The sequence below is a fragment of the Peromyscus maniculatus genome, chromosome 18 (assembly GCF_049852395.1).
Source record: "Peromyscus maniculatus bairdii isolate BWxNUB_F1_BW_parent chromosome 18, HU_Pman_BW_mat_3.1, whole genome shotgun sequence".
NCBI classification, from domain to species: Eukaryota; Metazoa; Chordata; class Mammalia; order Rodentia; family Cricetidae; genus Peromyscus; species Peromyscus maniculatus.
The window spans coordinates 18,802,124-18,820,591 of NC_134869.1; the positions used below are offsets into that span (position 1 = coordinate 18,802,124).

General features: G+C 44.9%; 1 protein-coding gene across 1 annotated transcript in view; it reads left to right on the top strand.

Moving 5' to 3' along the window:
- Ccdc38 (coiled-coil domain containing 38) overlaps positions 1 to 18,468 on the top strand; it is a 52,771-nt gene that overhangs the window by 18,890 nt on the left and 15,413 nt on the right. The window contains exons 5-9 of the mRNA XM_016006925.3: positions 2,742 to 2,806; positions 8,385 to 8,548; positions 8,652 to 8,732; positions 13,661 to 13,812; positions 16,051 to 16,143. Of these exons, the coding sequence (XP_015862411.1) occupies positions 2,742 to 2,806; positions 8,385 to 8,548; positions 8,652 to 8,732; positions 13,661 to 13,812; positions 16,051 to 16,143 (555 nt within the window). The remainder of the gene's footprint in view (positions 1 to 2,741; positions 2,807 to 8,384; positions 8,549 to 8,651; positions 8,733 to 13,660; positions 13,813 to 16,050; positions 16,144 to 18,468) is intronic.

Here is an 18,468-nt window from a genome sequence, read left to right on the forward strand (position 1 = left end):
GGTCCTGAGTTCAATTCCCAGCCACCACGTGGTGACTCACCACCATCTGTAGTGAGATCAGGTGCTCTCTTCTGGCCTGCAGGCAAACATGCAGGCAGAACACTGTATTCATAATAAATAAATAAATCTAAAAAAAAAAAAAAAAAAGGTGTCATATGCCAGATCCTGTGTGGGGGAAATTGGCTTGGCTTCCTGAACAGATAAACGGTGGGGATTACGGGACACATAGTGGAAGAAACTTGGGGGTGGCTGGGATGTGAAAAGATGAATCTCTAGAAGGAGTCACACAGCCAAGCTAGTCTGAGTTTAGAATATATATATTAAGATTTATTTATTTATTACGTATACAGCATGTTTGCCTGCAGGCCAGAAGAGGGCGCCAGATCTCATTACAGATGGTTGTGAGCCACCATGTGGTTGCTGGGAATTGAACTCAGGTCCTCTGGAAGAGCAGGCAGTGCTCCTAACCTCTGAGCCATCTCTCCAGCCATAGAATATAATTTTTAAGATCAGCGTTTTTTTTTTAAGACAACTGGGAAAATGCAACCCAGGCTGGCTCTGAGATGGTGTTATGGAATCATCAGTTTGCTGGGGGTGAGGATGGTAGGAGCATTACTTTTAAACGCTCTGGTAAAGTTACACACTAAAGCTCTTAGGGATGAAATAGTCCAAGATTTCCCTCCCCAAAATATTCTGGGGGGGGGGGGAGTTAAGGAGGGATATCACCAGGCAAGGCAGATAAAGTACCAATGATGTGGAAGGCGCTGAACTTCAGGCTGCACTGTTAGGTCGGTGATTTCTAGTTTGTGCAACTCTTCAAGTATTAAAAAGATAGCTGCCTCTAATTGATCGCTACCTGGGCGTGCCATATTTGATCTACAACAAATTTGCTGCCAGGCGTCTTTGCCTCCTCTTTCTGGATGATAATAGCCTAAGGAGGTTGGGTCATCCCGAATCTCTAAGCAGATGCAGAATTCCAGTCAAAGCCTGCCTGACGCCATCGGTTACCTCCCAGGGAGTGTTGGTTAATGACTATAACAATTATCGTCGTTTTTATGATGGATTGATCATCAAATGAAATGATTTATTCCAAGTGTGTTGTTTGAATAATAGCAACTAATAGTTGTTGAGCAACTGCTGTGTGTTTCATCTTCGACAGCCTCAGTTCTTTCCCCATCACCGCTGGGAAACAGAGGGATGCTCCCGCAAGCCTAAGGCTGCCTTCGGCTTTCAGAATGAGCCACGTTGAAATTTCAGTGGCTTCCAGTCCCGGAGGTTTAATTCTCAGACTCTTTCCCTGGGGGTCTCTGCTGAAGGAACAGTCCCTGTCTAGGACATTGCAGGGGGCCACAGCTAAGGGCTCTTGAAGCTTCTTCTTGGAACCCACGTAGTCCCGTGCCTGTTTCCTGACCAGATCACGGTGACAGCCGTGAGCTGAGGGTAGGAGAACAATCTTCACACAGACGGTGAAACCGAGGCACGGAGAGAAAGCGGGCTTACTCATCTCTCCCAGCTAGTTAGAGGTGGAAACCAGTGCATCTTTGGGGAGAGACATAGCCTCCCAGGGCAGCACGAATGCTTTCTATTTCCGTGGTTAGCAAGAAACTTTATTCTGCACCGCGTTCTGTTGGATCCGCACAAAGTTAATGTGGAAATGTAGCATTTTCCAAAATGAAGAAAACTCAAATGTTCTTGGAATCCCTATCCCGTTTTCTGAAGGGGAAAACTGCTTGCCATCTTTTTCATCCTGGCTTGTGGTCTCTAAAGACATGTGGCCTGAGGCCTCCAGTATTATGTTTAAACTGGTCCGACATTGAGATTGGGTCAGCCTACAAACACAAATGGAACTGTATAGCACACTCGGTTCCTTTAAAGGCTTGGGGACCATTGCAGAAAGTGGGGCAAAGAGACTGTAGGAGCCAGAGGTCAGAGGAGCAAAAGTAGTGTCTCCTAGATATGGCGGGGTCACCGCACCCCTGGCAAGATCAAACCCGTCAACTTTCCAGCATGGAGGTGGAGGCTTCCCTGACTGAGAAGCTGTCCACAGCTGGCAACTTCTCAGGGAGGGTGGGTTTTCTGAAAGCCCCTGCTGGATCGGCTGCCTCCAGTGGAGGGACCACACCCACGATTATATTCGCAGCACAGATTGAACGCAGTGAGTTGCTTTTAAAAAGGTGTGGTTTTTTTTTTTTTTTTTGTTTTGTTTTTTTTAAAGAGTACATCAAGTTGGGATGGGTGGAGAGGTGGGGGTGGATCTGGGCGAAGCTAACGGAGAGGTGTGAAGGCGACTATGATCAAAATACAATAGTCGCATGTAGGAAATTCTCAGAGAATCCGCAAAAATCCCACATTTTAGGAAAGCTTTAGAGCAGTCTGCCTGACTTTGTGCAACATTGGCTTGAGGTTTATCTCCCGTCACTTGTAGCTGTGGGATCTTGGGCAAAAAATTTGGCATCCCTAGGCTTTAGGATGCAAAGAGGGCAAGATGGTAATAAATTATTCGTGATCAAATAATGTATTTAAAGTTCTTAAAAAAGCTTCCTGGACTGTCCCAAGACACAAAATAAGTGGCGGCTACTGTTGTGGCAGCCTTTGAGTGCCAGGGTAACCACTGGAAGGCACCGCTCCTTTGCCGAGTCTGGATACACAGTGTATATGAGAACTTGGCCAGTGCGGTGTTCCATGCGGTGTCTGTGAGAGCTAGCGAACTAAACCTATGTCTGTTTGAATGTTCTCTCCAGGCGCGGACAGAAAGAGGACTTTGCACGAGTTTATTAATGACCAGAGAGACAGATTTCTACTTGAGGTAATAGACGTAACTTCTTTCTCCCATTAGCCAGGAGACTTCTTGCATAGTATTGTAAGATGCTTAGCCTGGCAGTGTGTTTTTCCATAACATGCTCCAAATCTATTGGCTGAACAGAGTGGCTCGTTCCTGTGTTTATTCACTTGAACAATATTTAGTACATGCTTATTATGTGCCGAGCCATTACAAAATTCCCTCCCCTTGGAGAATTTACATTTAAGTAATCTATGCCAGTAACTCAGGAAGTGGTCTGTATTTCTAGAGGACCCATGATCTCTTTCCCCTCAGTCTGAGAATAGCCTCAATAGCCCTTGAGAAGCCTAATTTGATGTTCCTGACATTCTGATTGACTATGGTGGGAATCAGAACATTCTAGAATCTTTCCGCTCCCTCTATACGCACTCATACCAGAGCGAAATGGCTTGTTACAGGGAAAGGGAATCAGCCAGATTTTAATATTTAATGAGGCAGGGTTTAGAAGGACTGCAGAGTCCACCTGTGGTACCAACTGCACCTGTAACAATAAGTACACAGCATAGCCAACCAGATCTTATAAAATCACGGAGGGTTTTATCTATCAGAAACCTTGAACTAGGGGTTGGGGATTTAGCTCAGTGATAGAGCGCTTGCCTAGCAAGCGCAAGGCCCTGGGTTTGGTCCTCAGCTCTGGAAACAAAAAACAAACAAACAAACAAAACCCTTGAACTAGAACCCAGGCCATATGACATATGTTATTTATTATCCTTGTCCGTGCGTCACGTTACCATAGATAGAGCAGAGGCACTGTGCCCACGACGGTGGGAGAATTATTACAAACAAGGATCAACTAGCTGTAGCCCACGCCTCTGTTGTCAAGATCCAGTCATTTAAAGATGGTCTGTTGCTGTGAAGGTCTTGAATGCTTATGAGGAAAGGAAAACGTATCTGATCTTTCCTAATTTCACAGCACGCATTTTGGAAGATAGGCCAGAGGTAATAATGCTTTCCCACGACGGCCAGCTGCCATCAACAGAGCTCACATAAACAACTCCATCGTACAGCTGTGAAGAGAACCCTGTGTCTTTGTTTGCTAATATTGGTTCCTGTGTGTGGCTTTGGCCTTCATCATGAAACCACGAAGAAGACATTAGTTGCTGATGTAACTAATGTCTTGACTAGGTACCTGGAGATGGCGCTTGGCAGTTTCTCTGGGAGTTCAGAGGGTTTGTAGTAAATGTGCCTTGTCCTCTGCTCTGGTATTTTTCCCGATCTCCCAAGCTGGTTGATAACATGCCCCAAGTGATATAATAAAGTCAATTTATCACTGAAACAGTAACTGGAAAAAAAAAATTGATCTTGCCCAAACAATGCCTGGCTCTGGCCTTGTCTTCTAGAAGGTGACCTACGTCACACCTCATAAGGATGTCGTTAAGGTGAGGCTGGACACACCTGTCGTCTTAGGACGGCCATTGTCAGAAAAACCAACGATGTGGAGGTTTGGGGTCATACCGAGAGGGTCTGGGGACTGAAGACAGGTCAGCCAATTAATCATGTCTGTGGAATGAAGTTTCACAAGAAACTCCGGCCAGGGAAGCTCAGTTGAGTCCCTGGTTGGCTACAGCCGTGTTCATTGTTACAGATGCAGGAATGGAGCCGCAGGCCGACTCCATGGGGGATGGAGTCCCAGAAGCTTTGCATCTGGAGTGCCTCTAAGCCATTGGCTCTCAACATGTGGGTCACAACCCCTGGGGTCATATAATTGGATGTTTACATTACGATTCATACTGGTAGCAAAATTAGAATTATGAAGTAGCCACTAAATAATGTTATGGTTGGGGGTCACCACAAGAGGAACTGTATTATAGGGTCGCAGCATGAGGAAGGTCGAGAAGCTGCTCTGAACCTGCCTCCTGGGGCTCTTCTTCTGGTTGATTTTAATGTTTCTTTCCCTTGGAAGAAATTGTACCCAGGAGTGTTGTGAGATCGCCCAGGAACCGGAAACTGTTTGAGGAGTTCCTCGAATCCCCTGTTGGTGTCAGTAGTGAGCGCAGAATTGGGGATGAGGAACTTAATTCTCGAAAACTGAATTGGTCTCAAAGCACCTTCCTTACCTTGGTTCTCTCACCCCCTTTTCTCTGCCCACCCCTGACCCCTTCCTTTTTAAAAATTTTATTTGTGGCAGACTTAGGGTATGAAAGTCTCATGTAAATGTAAATGTCAATGTATTGTGATTTTATACTATGAACAATTTTATGACAATAATTCGCGACATGGATGGAATAGATTCCTGGGAAGTTACAAACTAACAAAGCTTACCCAAGAAGAAAGCAGATAAATAGCTTTATATCACTCTAAAAATTGAACTTGTAGGCAAAAGAAGGAAAAATCCACATTCGCTGGTTAAGTGTACCAGACATTTTAAGAGAAAACCATTCTGATTTTACATACTCTGTTAAATAAAACTGAGTAAGAAGAAGGAACATCCCCAACACTCAATATGACAAGAACGTTGTCCTGATCTCTAAGTAGGATACAGACTTTAGAAGAAAAGAAAGCCCGGGCCCACGGGATGGCTTAGTGGGCAAAGGCAATGGCTTTAAGCCTGATGGCCTGAGTTCACTATCTGAGCCCCACGTGGAGAAAGGAGAGAATTGACCTCTACAAGTTGTCCTCTGCCCTCCATGTGTCCCTGTCCCACGCACCTATACTAACTAACTGAATATAATAAATGCTTAAAGAAGCTAGAAGCAAGCATTCTAAACAATTTTAACATATCAAATAATATGCAAAAATGATAATCCATATGGCTAATCAGGGCTTATCCTAAGCATATGAAGGCAGCTTAACATTTGAAAATGGATAAGTACAATACACATCAACAGATTAGGAATGAAAAGCCATATAGTCATCTCAACCAATGTAGAAAGGACGTTTGTCTATATCTGAAATTTATTCTTTTTAATAATCCTATTTATTATCCTTTGAGAATTTCATACCATGTATTTCAATAGTTTCACACACATCCCAACTCATTCCAGATCAGCCTTCACCTCCTCACCCACCCACTGTCATGTTCTTCCCTTTAAAAAAAAACAAAACAAAACTGTTGAGTCTAATTTCTGTTGTCCAACTACCCTTGGATGTGGGGCCTGCCCTGTACCAAGAGTCAGACCATTAAAGCAAAATGACTCCTTTTCCCAGCAATTATCAAGCACCAATAGCTCCTCAGCTGGGGATGAGATTTCATGCCCACCTCCAGTCTCCCACCACACTCTTGTTTTGAGTTTGCAAAGGTCTTATGCATGCTGTCGTAGTTGCTGGGAGTTCTATATGTGCAATTTTCCTGTGGTGTCTAGAAAACACTGTGTTCTTGACATCATCCACATAGCCGACTCTGGTTACAAGGCTTTGGCTCTTCTGCAATGATCCCTGAGCCTTGGGGAAGTTGATGACATCCAGATGTTGTATTCAGGGCTGAACACTCCACAGTCTCTTATTCTCAGCTTGTTGACCAGTTGTGTTTATCACCATCTGCTACAAGAAGAAGCTTCTCTGGTGACAGTTGAGAGATGCACTGATTCTCTGGGCATAGCAATATGCCATCAAGACTTGTGCTGGCTACTTCTGTGTGAACTTGACACATGCTAGAGTCATCAGAGAGGAGGGAGTCTCAGTTGAAAAAAAATGCTTCCATAATATCTGGCTGTAGGTAAGCATGTAGGGCATTTTTTTTTTTTTTCAGAGCTGAGGACCAAACCCGGGGCCTTGCACTTGCTAGGCAAGCGCTCTACCACTGAGCTAAATCCCCAACCCTGGCATTTTTTTAATTAGTGATTGATGTGAGAAGGCCCAGACCAACTTGGGTGGGACCACCCTTGGGCTAGTTAGTCCTGGGTTTTATGAGAAAGTAGGCTGAGCAAGTCATGGGAAGCAAGCCAAGCCAGTAAGCAGCACTCCTCCATGGCCTCTGCATCAGCTCCTGCCTCCAGGGATCCTGCCCTGCTTGAGTTCCTGCCCTCACTGCTTTTGATGATGAACTGTAATGTGGGATTGTAACTGAAATAAACCCTTTTCTCCCCAAGATGCTTTTGGTCATGGTATTTCATCACCACAGTAGTAATCCTAACTGCCTTAGGTTTTTATCGCTGTGAAGAGACACCATGGCCATGGCAACTCTTGTAAAGGAGACGTTTCATTGAGGGTGGCTCACTTACAGTTTCAGAGGTTCAGTTCATTATGATCATGAAGGGGAACATGCTGGCATGCGGGGCAGATGTGGTGCTGGAGCTGAGAGTGCTACATCTTGACACAGAGGCAACAGGAAGTTGACTGACTGTCACATTGAGTGAAGCTTGAGAAGAAGATTGCAAAGCCCACCCCTACAGTGACACACTTCCTCCACCAAGGCCACACCCACTCCAACAAAGCCACACCTCCTGATAGTGCCACTCCCAATGAGATTATGGAGGCCAATGACATTCAAACTACCACACTAAGACAGGAGTTGTTTTAATATTATAATATATTTAATATTATATAATATTTTTATATTATATTAAGTTAGCAGAATAATAGTAGTAGGTTCTCCCCTAGGGCCTATCTAGCCACAAGTTCTTGACCCCAATAACAGGAATAGGTAAGGGTTCTACCCAGTGGAAGAGACCTTAGGGCCAATCAGAAAGTGGTTGGTTACCCCAATAATATCCATGCTACTATTGCACCAGTAAGCATATCTTGCCAGGCCAGTCATTATTGCAGCTCATAGAGATCACAGCTGGGTGAGAGTGATGATTCCTTTTCCCCTCCACTAGCATGCCCAGGACTTTGCAGCACTATGAAAGTTATCTAGTAGGGATGAAACTTTCAGGTCAGCACCAGCTTGGTTTCTCCATGGTGGTGTCTTCCATGATACACCCTGTCTCGGTTAGGTTTCTATTGCCGTGATAAAATACCATGACCAAGAGAAAGGAAAGGGTTCATCTCATCTTATTCTTCCAGGTAACAGTCCATCACTGAGACTGAGGGAAATTAGCTCGGGAACTCAAGCAAGGCAGGAACTTAGAGGCAAGGACTGAGGCAGAAGCCATGGAGGAATGCTTCTTCCTAACTTGCTCACCATGGCTTGCTTCAGCACGTTTTCTTATACCATCCAGGACCCATGCCAGCTGGGCCCACCCACAGTCAGCTGGGTCCTCCCACATCCATTATTGATCAAGAAAATGCCTCAAGGCTTGCTCACAAGCCAATCTTAGGGAAGCACTTTTTTTTTTTCAATTGAAATTCCCTTCTCTCTGATAACTCTAGCTTGTTCCAAGTTGACAGAAAGTAGCTCATGTTTTGACTGATAGGGAAAGCCATTTTAGAAGAACACAAAGTCTCGTCATGAAAGCTAGTGAGAAGGCTTAACTTCCCTCCGGACTGCCCCCAAAGCAATCTCCCTTCATGAGATAAAGACCCAGCTCTGTGCATGGTATTATTCTGTCTACCGCGAGCGGCCATCTTGCCGCAGGGCCCACTAGATTTACGGAGATTCTGTTGAAAGCTGTCAGTAACATGTCATGGAATGTTCTTGACCCACTCTTGTTTTCAATATTCCTAGTATGCAGTCTCAACCAAGAAAAACACAATTCAAAGGTTTGAAAAACTCATAGCCGGGAAAGAAAATCAACTCAGAAAAGCCGAGCAAAAGCTCCAAGCTGACGCAATATCCTTTGAAGAGTTCCTTCGAGAAAATGACCAGAGATCTGTAGATGCTCTTAAAATGTTAGTGTCTCCCCTCCAGCCATCCCCTCCCTGCCCCCAAGCCTTCGCTTGCTTGTTTCATTTTCTCAGAAAAATAACTAACAGATCCAGTGTTCCTTCTCAGGGCAGCCCAAGAAACAATCAACAAACTCCAAATGACATCAGAGCTCAAGAAAGCAAGCATGGAAGTCCAAGCCATAAAGAGGTGAGGGGTGTGGTCTTTCCTCTGGAAGTGCAAGCCATAAAGAGGTGAGGGGTGTGGTCTTTCCTCTGGAAGTGCAGGCCATAAAGAGGTGAGGGTGTGGTCTTTCCTCTGGAAGTGCAAGCCATAAAGAGGTGAGGGGTGTGGTCTTTCCTCTGGGAGTGCAAGCCATAAAGAGGTGAGGGGTGTGGTCTTTCCTCTGGGAGTGCAAGCCATAAAGAGGTGAGGGTGTGGTCTTTCCTCTGGAAGTGCAAGCCATAAAGAGGTGAGGGTGTGGTCTTTCCTCTGGGAGTGCAAGCCATAAAGAGGTGAGGGTGTGGTCTTTCCTCTGGAAGTGCAAGCCATAAAGAGGTGAGGGTGTGGTCTTTCCTCTGGAAGTGCAAGCCATAAAGAGGTGAAGGGTGCGGTCTCTCCTCAGCCAATTCCCACATCCCATCCATCATGACCTCTCCTACCCAGCAAAGGCCATGTGGGAATAACCTTACCAACCGGTAACTTAGTATGAACAGGTTTTTAAAGTGAGTAACCTGTCTATCAAACATTGTGCCTGCCTAGATTTCAGATCATGAGCCTGAAAGGCCCCTGACGTGGGAGATGCGGGAGCAGAGGAGTTCATCGAAAAGAGGCAAAAACAGCGTCAGGAGTATATGAGGGTTTTTCCCTATGTGCCTCCTTCTTGTTCGTTGTAAGAAACCCTTCACCCACATTTAAGCATCTCAACTGGGATGCATTTGATGGTCCCCTTACATTCATCACTGGCAGTTTTTGTATTCAAAATCCTTGTAGAATCTCATGTCACTGTTAAATTTAAGATCTAAGAAATTTAAGATCTAGCCAGGTGGTGGTGGCGCACACCTTTAATCCCAGCACTCAGGAGGCAGAGCCAGGCGAATCTTGGTGAGTTTGAGGCCAGCCTGGTCTACACAGTGAGTTCCAGGAAAGGCGCAAAGCTACACAGAGAAACCCTGTCTCAAAAAACGAAAAAGAAAACAAAACGACAAAGGTAAAAAAAAAAAAAATTTTAAGATCTTAAATTTAAGATTTAAGAAAATTCACAGGAGCAGGGGTGGGGTTCGTTCTATGACATTGTCAGTCACCCCTTATCAAACCTTTTATGTTCAAGGAAACTCATCTGAATGATTTTCAATATCTGAAAGGCTCTTGTGACCACTGTGGGACCCTAAGTTCATAATCCAAAATATGTGTTTCAAATAGATTCAGGCTCTAGTAGCCTCTTCTATTTAAAAGTCTAAGGTTGAAGATGCTTCAAAATAGGGGACTCCCTCCCCGCTTCCCCAAGTAATGGAATTCTTCACTACGCCCCCAGCATTTTTTTCTTACTTTTAATTTCTAGATTGTGCCTCACTATATTGCCCAGGCTGGGCTTAAACTCACTCTGTAGTTCCAGCAAACATTAAACACCTTGCTTCAGCTTCCCAACTAGCTGGGATTACAGGGGTGCAAGACCAGGACCATTTAGATGATCCCCTCCATTTAATTATACATATACATATATATGTATATATATATATGTATATATATATCCATTATCCTATCCATCTGGTTCCATGTGGAACCAGAGCAGAGGTCATGGTGCTTGCATTAATGACTATGCTCTGCATAGTGCCCACTTGGGTACCCCCCCCCCACAAACAGCCTTGCTCACTGCTTATGTGTCTCACCATTCTAGAAGGGTGAACGAGATAATGGAGCAGACATGTGTGTAGAATCAGTAAAGGGGAACCCCTTCCTTTTATGGTAAGATGGCCTGAGAATAGAAAGTATTTAAAAAGGAGAAATTACTTTTTCTGGAAATTTTCCATCTCAGGCATGTGATCCATGCCAACTCTTGCTCCATGATCTTGGCACTTCTGGGAGGTGGAATGAGGGACTTCCACCAGCTCCCAGCTAATGAACATGAGGACCTACCTGTGTACTGGCCCTTAAAGTCCACTTAGACTGGGCTGAAGGAAGGCTCTGATGGAGAAAGGATTGAGGCTGAGTGTTTGAGATGCTACAACAGTGAGAAGGATACTAATGAGGTTCTAAACGAGGAAGACTGGCTTGGGCCTTCCTCTTCTGTTTTCAGCTCTGCTTATGGGTCTGTTGGACACATAACTGGGATAAACCGGCCTGGAGCTGGGAAAGCACACAGCTCAAATCTCTAGGTATTGTTGGTGAGAACATAGGCATGCATCAAACATCTACCACTACTAGAGGGATGCAAACAATCCATTTCTTTTTCCCTAAGAGGGAAATAAGAACATCTGTTGTTTAAAGATTCTCTTTAAAAAAAAAAAATTATTTATTTATTATGTACACAGAAGAGGGCGCCAGATGTCATTACAGATGGTTGTGAGCCACCATGTAGTTGCTGGGAATTGAACTCAGGACCTCTGGAAGAGCAGTCAGTGCTCTTAACCTCTGAGCTATCTCTCCAGCCCTAAAGATTTTTTTCATTTGTTTTTATTTTATTTTATGTACAGTGGTGTTTTGCCGCGGGTGTCAGATCTCCTGGAACTGGAGTTACAGACAGTTGTGAGCTGCCATGTGGGTGCTGTGAATTAAACCAAGGTCCTTTGGAAGAGCAGCCGGTGCTCTTAACCACTGCGCCATCTCTCCAGCCCCTAAAGAATTGTTTTTAATTATGTATTGTGGTAGTTGGAATGTATTTGGCCCCCATAATCACATAGGGAGTAGCACTACTTGGCGGTGTGGCTTTGAGGAAGTGGGTATGGCGTTAGAGGAAGTGTGTCACTGTGGGGGCGGGCTTTGAGGTTCCTCATGCTCAAGATATCCACAAACACACATGTCTTAGGGTTTTTATTGCTGTGAAGAGACACCATGACCACGGCAACTCTTACAAAGAAAACCTTTAATTAAGGGGGCTCCCTTATAGTTTCAGAGGTTCTGTCAGTTGTCATCATGGCGGGGAGCAGGCAGAGGTGGTGCTGGAGCTGGGACTGCTATACCTTGCAGGAAACAGGAAGTTGACTAACACCCTGGCAGTATGCTGAGACACTTTCTGGGAAGTGTTTCCTGAGAGCACAGAGAAGCTGTGTTCCAGAGGCAGCCATGGTTGTACCCTGCCTTAACAGCAGGGCTTGGTAATGTGTGAGCATCACCCAAATGGTACTGGTTCTGAAGGCATGAAGGGGTCATGGAGAGTACCTGAGACCTGGCACTGTGAGAGGTCAGGAGAGTCCATTGGTGAAGGCACAGCCTCAGTGGCAGTTGAAGGCCCAGGACTGAAGGGAACATGCAGAGAAGTTGAGGCTTGGTGCCATAAAAGGAGCCTATGAGAGGCTACTGGTGAAAGCGTGGCCCAGTTGCAGCAAAGGACCCCAGCATCTTGATGATGCAGTACCTTAGGATGACCACCAAGAACATTAGCAGCAGTAGAGGGGAGCCAACCAGATCCTAGAAGACAAGTTCTGTGCGCTGCAGAGGGCAGAGCCAGAGAAGTGACCCACGCCCTTTGGAGGAGTCTAAAAGACCGTGAGTAAATCCCAGATGACTGAACATTGAGTTGTTTATACCATTGGAATTTGGTTTTGCTTAGTTTAGATTGTGACGGTACCCTGGTTCTTCCCCCTTGAAGGTCTTTCATTTTGATTTGTAAAGGAGCCCACAGATTGAAGACTTGAACTTTTAAAAGAGGTTGGATATTGAAGTAGATTGGTACTGCCAGGAGCAGACATATCTCACTGTCATGAAAAGCCTTATGCTATTAAAACATCTTAAATGCCATATGCAAGAAAGTTTGCTACAAGATATTCTAAAGAGACTGAAATTTCAATGTGTTTGAATTGTAAAGACAGTGGGACTTTTAAAGTTATTTATGATTTTAATGTGAGATCTTGGAGATGAATAAGGAAGGAAGGGTTATGACTTAATAGCGATATGTTTGTGTGTCAAGTTGGCAAGGGGTCAGTTGTGCTGGCTGGTTTTGTGTTCAACTTGACACCAGCTAGAGTCATCAGAGAGGAAGGAGCCTCCATTGAGGAAATGCCTCCATAAGATCCAGCTGTAAGACATTTTCTCAATTAGTGATCAGTGCAGGGAGGCCCAGCCCATGGTGGGTGGTGCCATCCCTGCCCTTGTGGTCCTGGGTTCTATAAGAAAGCAGGCTGGGCAAGGCAGGGGAAGCAAGCCAATAAGCAGCTCTCCTCCATGGCCTCTGCATCAGCTCCTGCCGTTCCTGTCCTGACTTCCTCCAATGATGGACTACGATCCGAAGTGTAAGCCAAATAAACCCTTTCCTCTCCAGCTTGCTTTTTGGACAGGGTGTTTCATCGCAGCAATAGAAACCCTAAGACAGAGGCCTATTTTTTTTTTTTTTTTTTTTAGGATTTATTTTATTATGTATACAATGTTCTGCCTGCAAGTACGCCTGCGGGTCAGAAGAGGGTGCCAGATCTCATTACAGATGGGTGTGAGCCATCATGTGGGTGCTGGGAGTTGAACTCAGGACCTCTGGAAGAGTAGCCAGTGTTCTTAACCTCTGAGCCATCTCTCCAGCCCCAGAGACCTGTTTTTAACTGCTGTACTGAGTGTGCAAGTATGCATGTCGGGCATTCTGCATACTGTTTACATATGTCAGTCAGGCCCTGGTGAAATGGTAGCTCCCTTGCTCACCCTCATATAACCACTGTCGTTTTTTACCTTCCAGTTTCCCCATATGGCTAAAGTTTAATAGAATATAATGTTTCTGACAGAAATAAACCAGCAGAGCAAGGCTGCCGCCAGCCCACTCTCTATGTGCATGTTTTCGTCCAAGAACAACCTCTGGGCTTCTCTCTGCTCAGATCCTTCAGAAGTGCGTAGTTTGTGGCTGTGTTTACAGGTTGCGTTACACATGCTGTTGTGCGAACAAATGATGGATCGAATGCTTTCACAGCTGTGTAATCATACCCTCGTTTCTTTTGAAGTGAAATAGCAAAAACCGAATTCCTCCTCAAGGAGTACATAAAATATGGATTTTTCCTGCTGAAGTTGTCTCCGAAACACTGGCAATTGCAGCAATCACAAAAAAGAGCCCAGGCAGCAAAGAGTACCCCCATTCTCCCAAGACTCTTAGAAAGTAAGTCATGACAGACCTTAATTCAAGCTAAGTGAAAACCCCGATTCTCGAGTAGTCTGCTCAAAGTTTGTTATTTCACAGTCAGAACTGAAAAATCAAAACTTGGACAAGGGTTCCTCTTACGTTTTTTGTTTTAAGGTTTATTTATTTATTATTATTATTATTATTATTATTATTATTATTATTATTATTTTAATATTTTCTGGATTGGGCTTTTTTTTTTAGATTTTTTATTTATTTATTATGTATACAGAAGAGGGCACCAGATCTCATTACAGATGGTTGTGAGCCACCATGTGGTTGCTGGGAATTGAACTCGGGACCTCTGGAAGAGCAGTCAGTGCTCTTAACCTCTGAGCCATCTCTCCAGCCCTTATTTATTATTTTTATGTGGTGGTTTGCCTGCATATATGTTTGTGTGATGATTTCAAATCTCCTGGAACTGGAGTCACAAACAGTTGTGAGCTGCCATGTGGGTGCTGGGAATTGAACCCGGGTCCTCTGGAAGAACAGCCAATGCTCTCAACCACTGAGCCATCTCTCCAGCGCCCCCTCTTACCTTTGTTATCATATGTTATTAACTTGGAAACTCAAATTAGCTTCAGATATAAACAACATGAGCACACAGAAAATACATTATTTATAGGTGATATGATGGTATCTCAAAAACTATTGGTATTATTAAAGGCCTCTATTGTAGCTGAAAGTTTTCCTGTGTCCTGCCTGGCCTGCGGTCAGGACAAATCTCTCTCACCCACGAGTCCCGCAGCTGCTTGGACACAAATAAACACACAGAGGTTTGTATCATTTTTAAACTATGGCCATGGCAGGCTCCTCACTAACTAGCTCTTACGTCTTAAATTAACCCATTTCTATAAATCTGTACTTTGCCATGTGGCTTGTGGCTTATCGGTACTTTACATCTTGCTTCTCCTGGCAGGGGCTAGCAGCATCTCCTCTGCTCTTTTTCTCCTTCCTCTCTCTAGTTAGAATGTCCCACCTAACCTTATTCTGCCTCACCATTGGCCAAACAGCTTTATTTATCAACCAATCAGAGCAACACATATTCACAGCATACAGAACATCACCCATCACTCTATAATGGGATTGATCAGTGGATACAAAGTCAATTATACATTATTAACCTAATATACTAGCTGGAATAAACTCAATTTGTTCACTGAAACTGTATAAATACTTTGAAGTCAACAAAACAACAACTTTAATGTGTGTTAGAAGAGTGCGGTGCCAGTGTGAGGATGTCAGTTAAGGAGCAGAGGTAGAGCCCATTCTGTAAACATTTCAATCTGATCCAAACAGAACCACATCAAAACAGAAGGTTTTCTTCCCAGCAGCCCTGGAGTAGCTAGGAACAGGTTCACTTCCTCTTGAAGACAATTCTGAAATAGCGGATAGAATAACTGATACTGGCTGCTAAGCACAGAGCAGAGTCATCCCGAGGAGAGGGGGAAGTAATTAGGTAGGCGCCAAGATTCTCAGCTGCTGCCTGAAGCATTTCCAGAATTCCATACAAAACCAGGAAGTCGCTGGGCAGTGGTGGCGCATGCCTTTAATCCCAGCACTTGGGAGACAGAGGCGAGCAGATCCCTGTGAGTTCGAGGCCAGCCTGGTCTACAGAGTGAGATCCAGGACAGGCACCAAAACTACACAGAGAAACCCTGTCTCCAAAAACAAACAAATAAACAAACAAACAAAAACAAGTACAGGAAGTCTAGAGGGAGCCCAGATGATCTGAACATTTACACCACAGAAATTGGCCAACTGAAGATTGGAGAATTTGTTTTGCAGGGAATCAGTGATAGCACTTGATCAAAGCTCATTGAATGGTGTTTAGCAAGAGAAAAAAAATAGATTGAAAGCAGCAATGTGTTTTCCTATCAGTTTAAGATTTAATCATCCTAGACTTCTCAATAGCTTCTGTGGGATTTCAGGAGCTATGCTGAACTGATGTTGAAAATGGAGACCCCCTCCCCCAAGCCCCAAATGGTCTATTCTCATCTCTTCTCCCTATGTCAGAGAGGAGTCCTCGCCATGGGCCAAGTAAGATCGCAGGTTACCAGATCCCCATTTGGGAATCCCCATCCTACATCTCCATCACTGGAAGATGATGGTAACTCTGCCTTCACACTGAGGCAAAACTCTCGTTCTCAGGAATGTGCCCCCGACTTCTCTCTCCCACAAACACTCACTCTTCCTCTCTTCATTTCCCATTTCTAGGATTCTCGATAAGTTCAAGTAAAAGAGACAGCAGCGTTGACCCGGACCGACTACCTTTTTTGGAAGAACACAGTTCAAGAAAAGGGAGCCAAGGTGAGAGCCAAGGCCCGTGACCGCACTGGCCAGAGCATCTAAGGTGGAGATGTGCTTACAAGGAAGTTCTGCTGGAAAGTGTGTGTGTGTACGGGGGTGGGGTGATGCCAATATCACCCCTGATCCTGGGCAGCCAGCCATTCTCTTCTCGGTGATATTATCACAAAGACACATCCAAGCGGACAAGGATCTCATCCTAAATGTCCCCCCCACCCCCAATCCTTTGGGTCAAGACTGCCTTCTGTAATGACAGCCCCTTATCCTAGCCTGAGACATGCATGCGTGACCAACTGAGGATGCTCGACCACAGTCAACCATGAGCACTCTCCATTACCACCCGACACCAGGGATTTGGACCTAGTGTTTTAACATTGTTTTGACTTGGAATCTAAGTTCAACACTTAGAAACCATCAGATGCCATGAAAATATCCAGATCTCCACTTTCCCTTGAAAACCACCAGACCTGACGTCTTGGCTTTAAGGATGTTTCCTGTGGGACAGTCTTCCCTGTGAAGAAGATCCTACTTCTTACCAGGTTGCCTTCTGTAGCTAAAGTTTTTCTGACTCAGCTCAGCTCCCATGGCCCTGCGGCCGGCCACTTGAACCCAAATAAACACACAGACGCTTATATTATTTAAACCGTTTGGCCTAATGGCTCAGGTTTCTTGTTATCTAGTTCATATATCTTAAATTAACCCATTTCTATTCATCTATAAGTTGCCACATGGCTTGTGGCTTACCGGTATCTTCTCATGGCAGCGGCGGCTGGCAGCGTCTCTTGACTCAGCCTTCCACTTCCCAGAATTCTCTTCTCTGCTTGTCCCGCCTGTCCTATACTTCCTGCCGGGCTACTGGCCAATCAGCATTTTATTTATCAATCAGTCAGAGCAACAGCCTTCCCTCCTGTGCCTAGGCCAGTTCGGGCTGTGATCCCCAATCCAGGCTGACTCTTGGGTCCTGCCACTAAAGCAGCAAATGTGTTTTGGAGTTAGGGTAAAAGCAGCAGATTTGTCTGCCCAGAAATGGCCATGCTATATGAGCCTCATGCCTGTGTATTCAGCCAGATAGTTAAAAGTGAGTTTTTTGTTTGTTCATATTTTAACTTATGAGCCAACTGGAGCCTACACATAGCATATTACTTTGCCCATGGGGGGGAGGGGGTCCGTGGTAGTGTGTAGGGATGGAGGGGAGGAGGGGTGAGTGCCAACGGTATCTTCTGAAATGTTGAGTACAAGCGTTACTCAGTCTAAACAGCACGTCTTAAAAATGGTTTCAGTAATGCGTGCTCAGATACTATCCTAAAAGTGATAACAGTGTGTACGATGAGATACTTCAATCTCCCCCGCCACCCTACTCCTTCCCTCCACTTTCCTTCATCCACTTCATATTTATTGAAGGCATACAATGGATTTCAGGCACCTTTTAAGACTTGGGGTACACAAAGACAAGTGGCAGACAGTTTCTGCACCCCAGCACCATACGGTACAATGGAGAAAATGATGCATGTAACCTCTACCAGGTCACAGTGGGGCTGGGTTTTGAAGAATGAATAGGAGCCTGCCAGGTAGAAGGTGGCAAGGGTGAGGTCCACCGTGGACTCAAAGTAGAATAGGAAGGATAGCGGAGAGCCATAGGTGTTGGTAGGTCCTGGGCAGGTGGGTGAAGACTCCCAGGGCCAACACTGGCCCAGGTGCTAGTTTCGGGTGAGGGTTGGACTTCTTCTTGAGTCCACAGATGCAACGTCCAGAGACGTTGAATACAGGAGACCTACGGCTGGAAGGTAGGTCTGTTCATGTTAAGAGCAGAAGTGAGTATCACTTTTGTTTTCTTCCTCGATTCTTTTAAAGCCTTTGATTAGAAATAGAGACTGTGGGGCTGGAGAGATGGCTCAGAGGTTAAGAGCACTGGCTGCTTTTCCAGAGGTCCTGAGTTCAATTCCCAGCACCCACATGGTGGCTCACAACCATCTGTAATGAGGTCTGGCGCCCTCTTCTGGCCTGAAGTCATACATGCTGTATACATAATAAATAAATCTTGAGAAAAGAAAAGAAATAGAGATTGCTAATATGGGAGAAACAGACCCACGCCTTGCACCGCATTTCTCCCCCTCACTTGTGACTTTCAGTCTTCAAGTCCCACGCAGCCACCATGTTTTGGGTTGACACTTATGCCTGGACTCCCGTTTCGGTAGAATGAAAGAGCTCCGTTTTCCATACAGTCACCATTTTGATAATAAAACCACATTTAAAAAAACAACAAAACAGGCATATAGTGCCTCACAAGTGACAAGGACTCATCTCTAATCGCGTTCTCCTTCTTTTCCT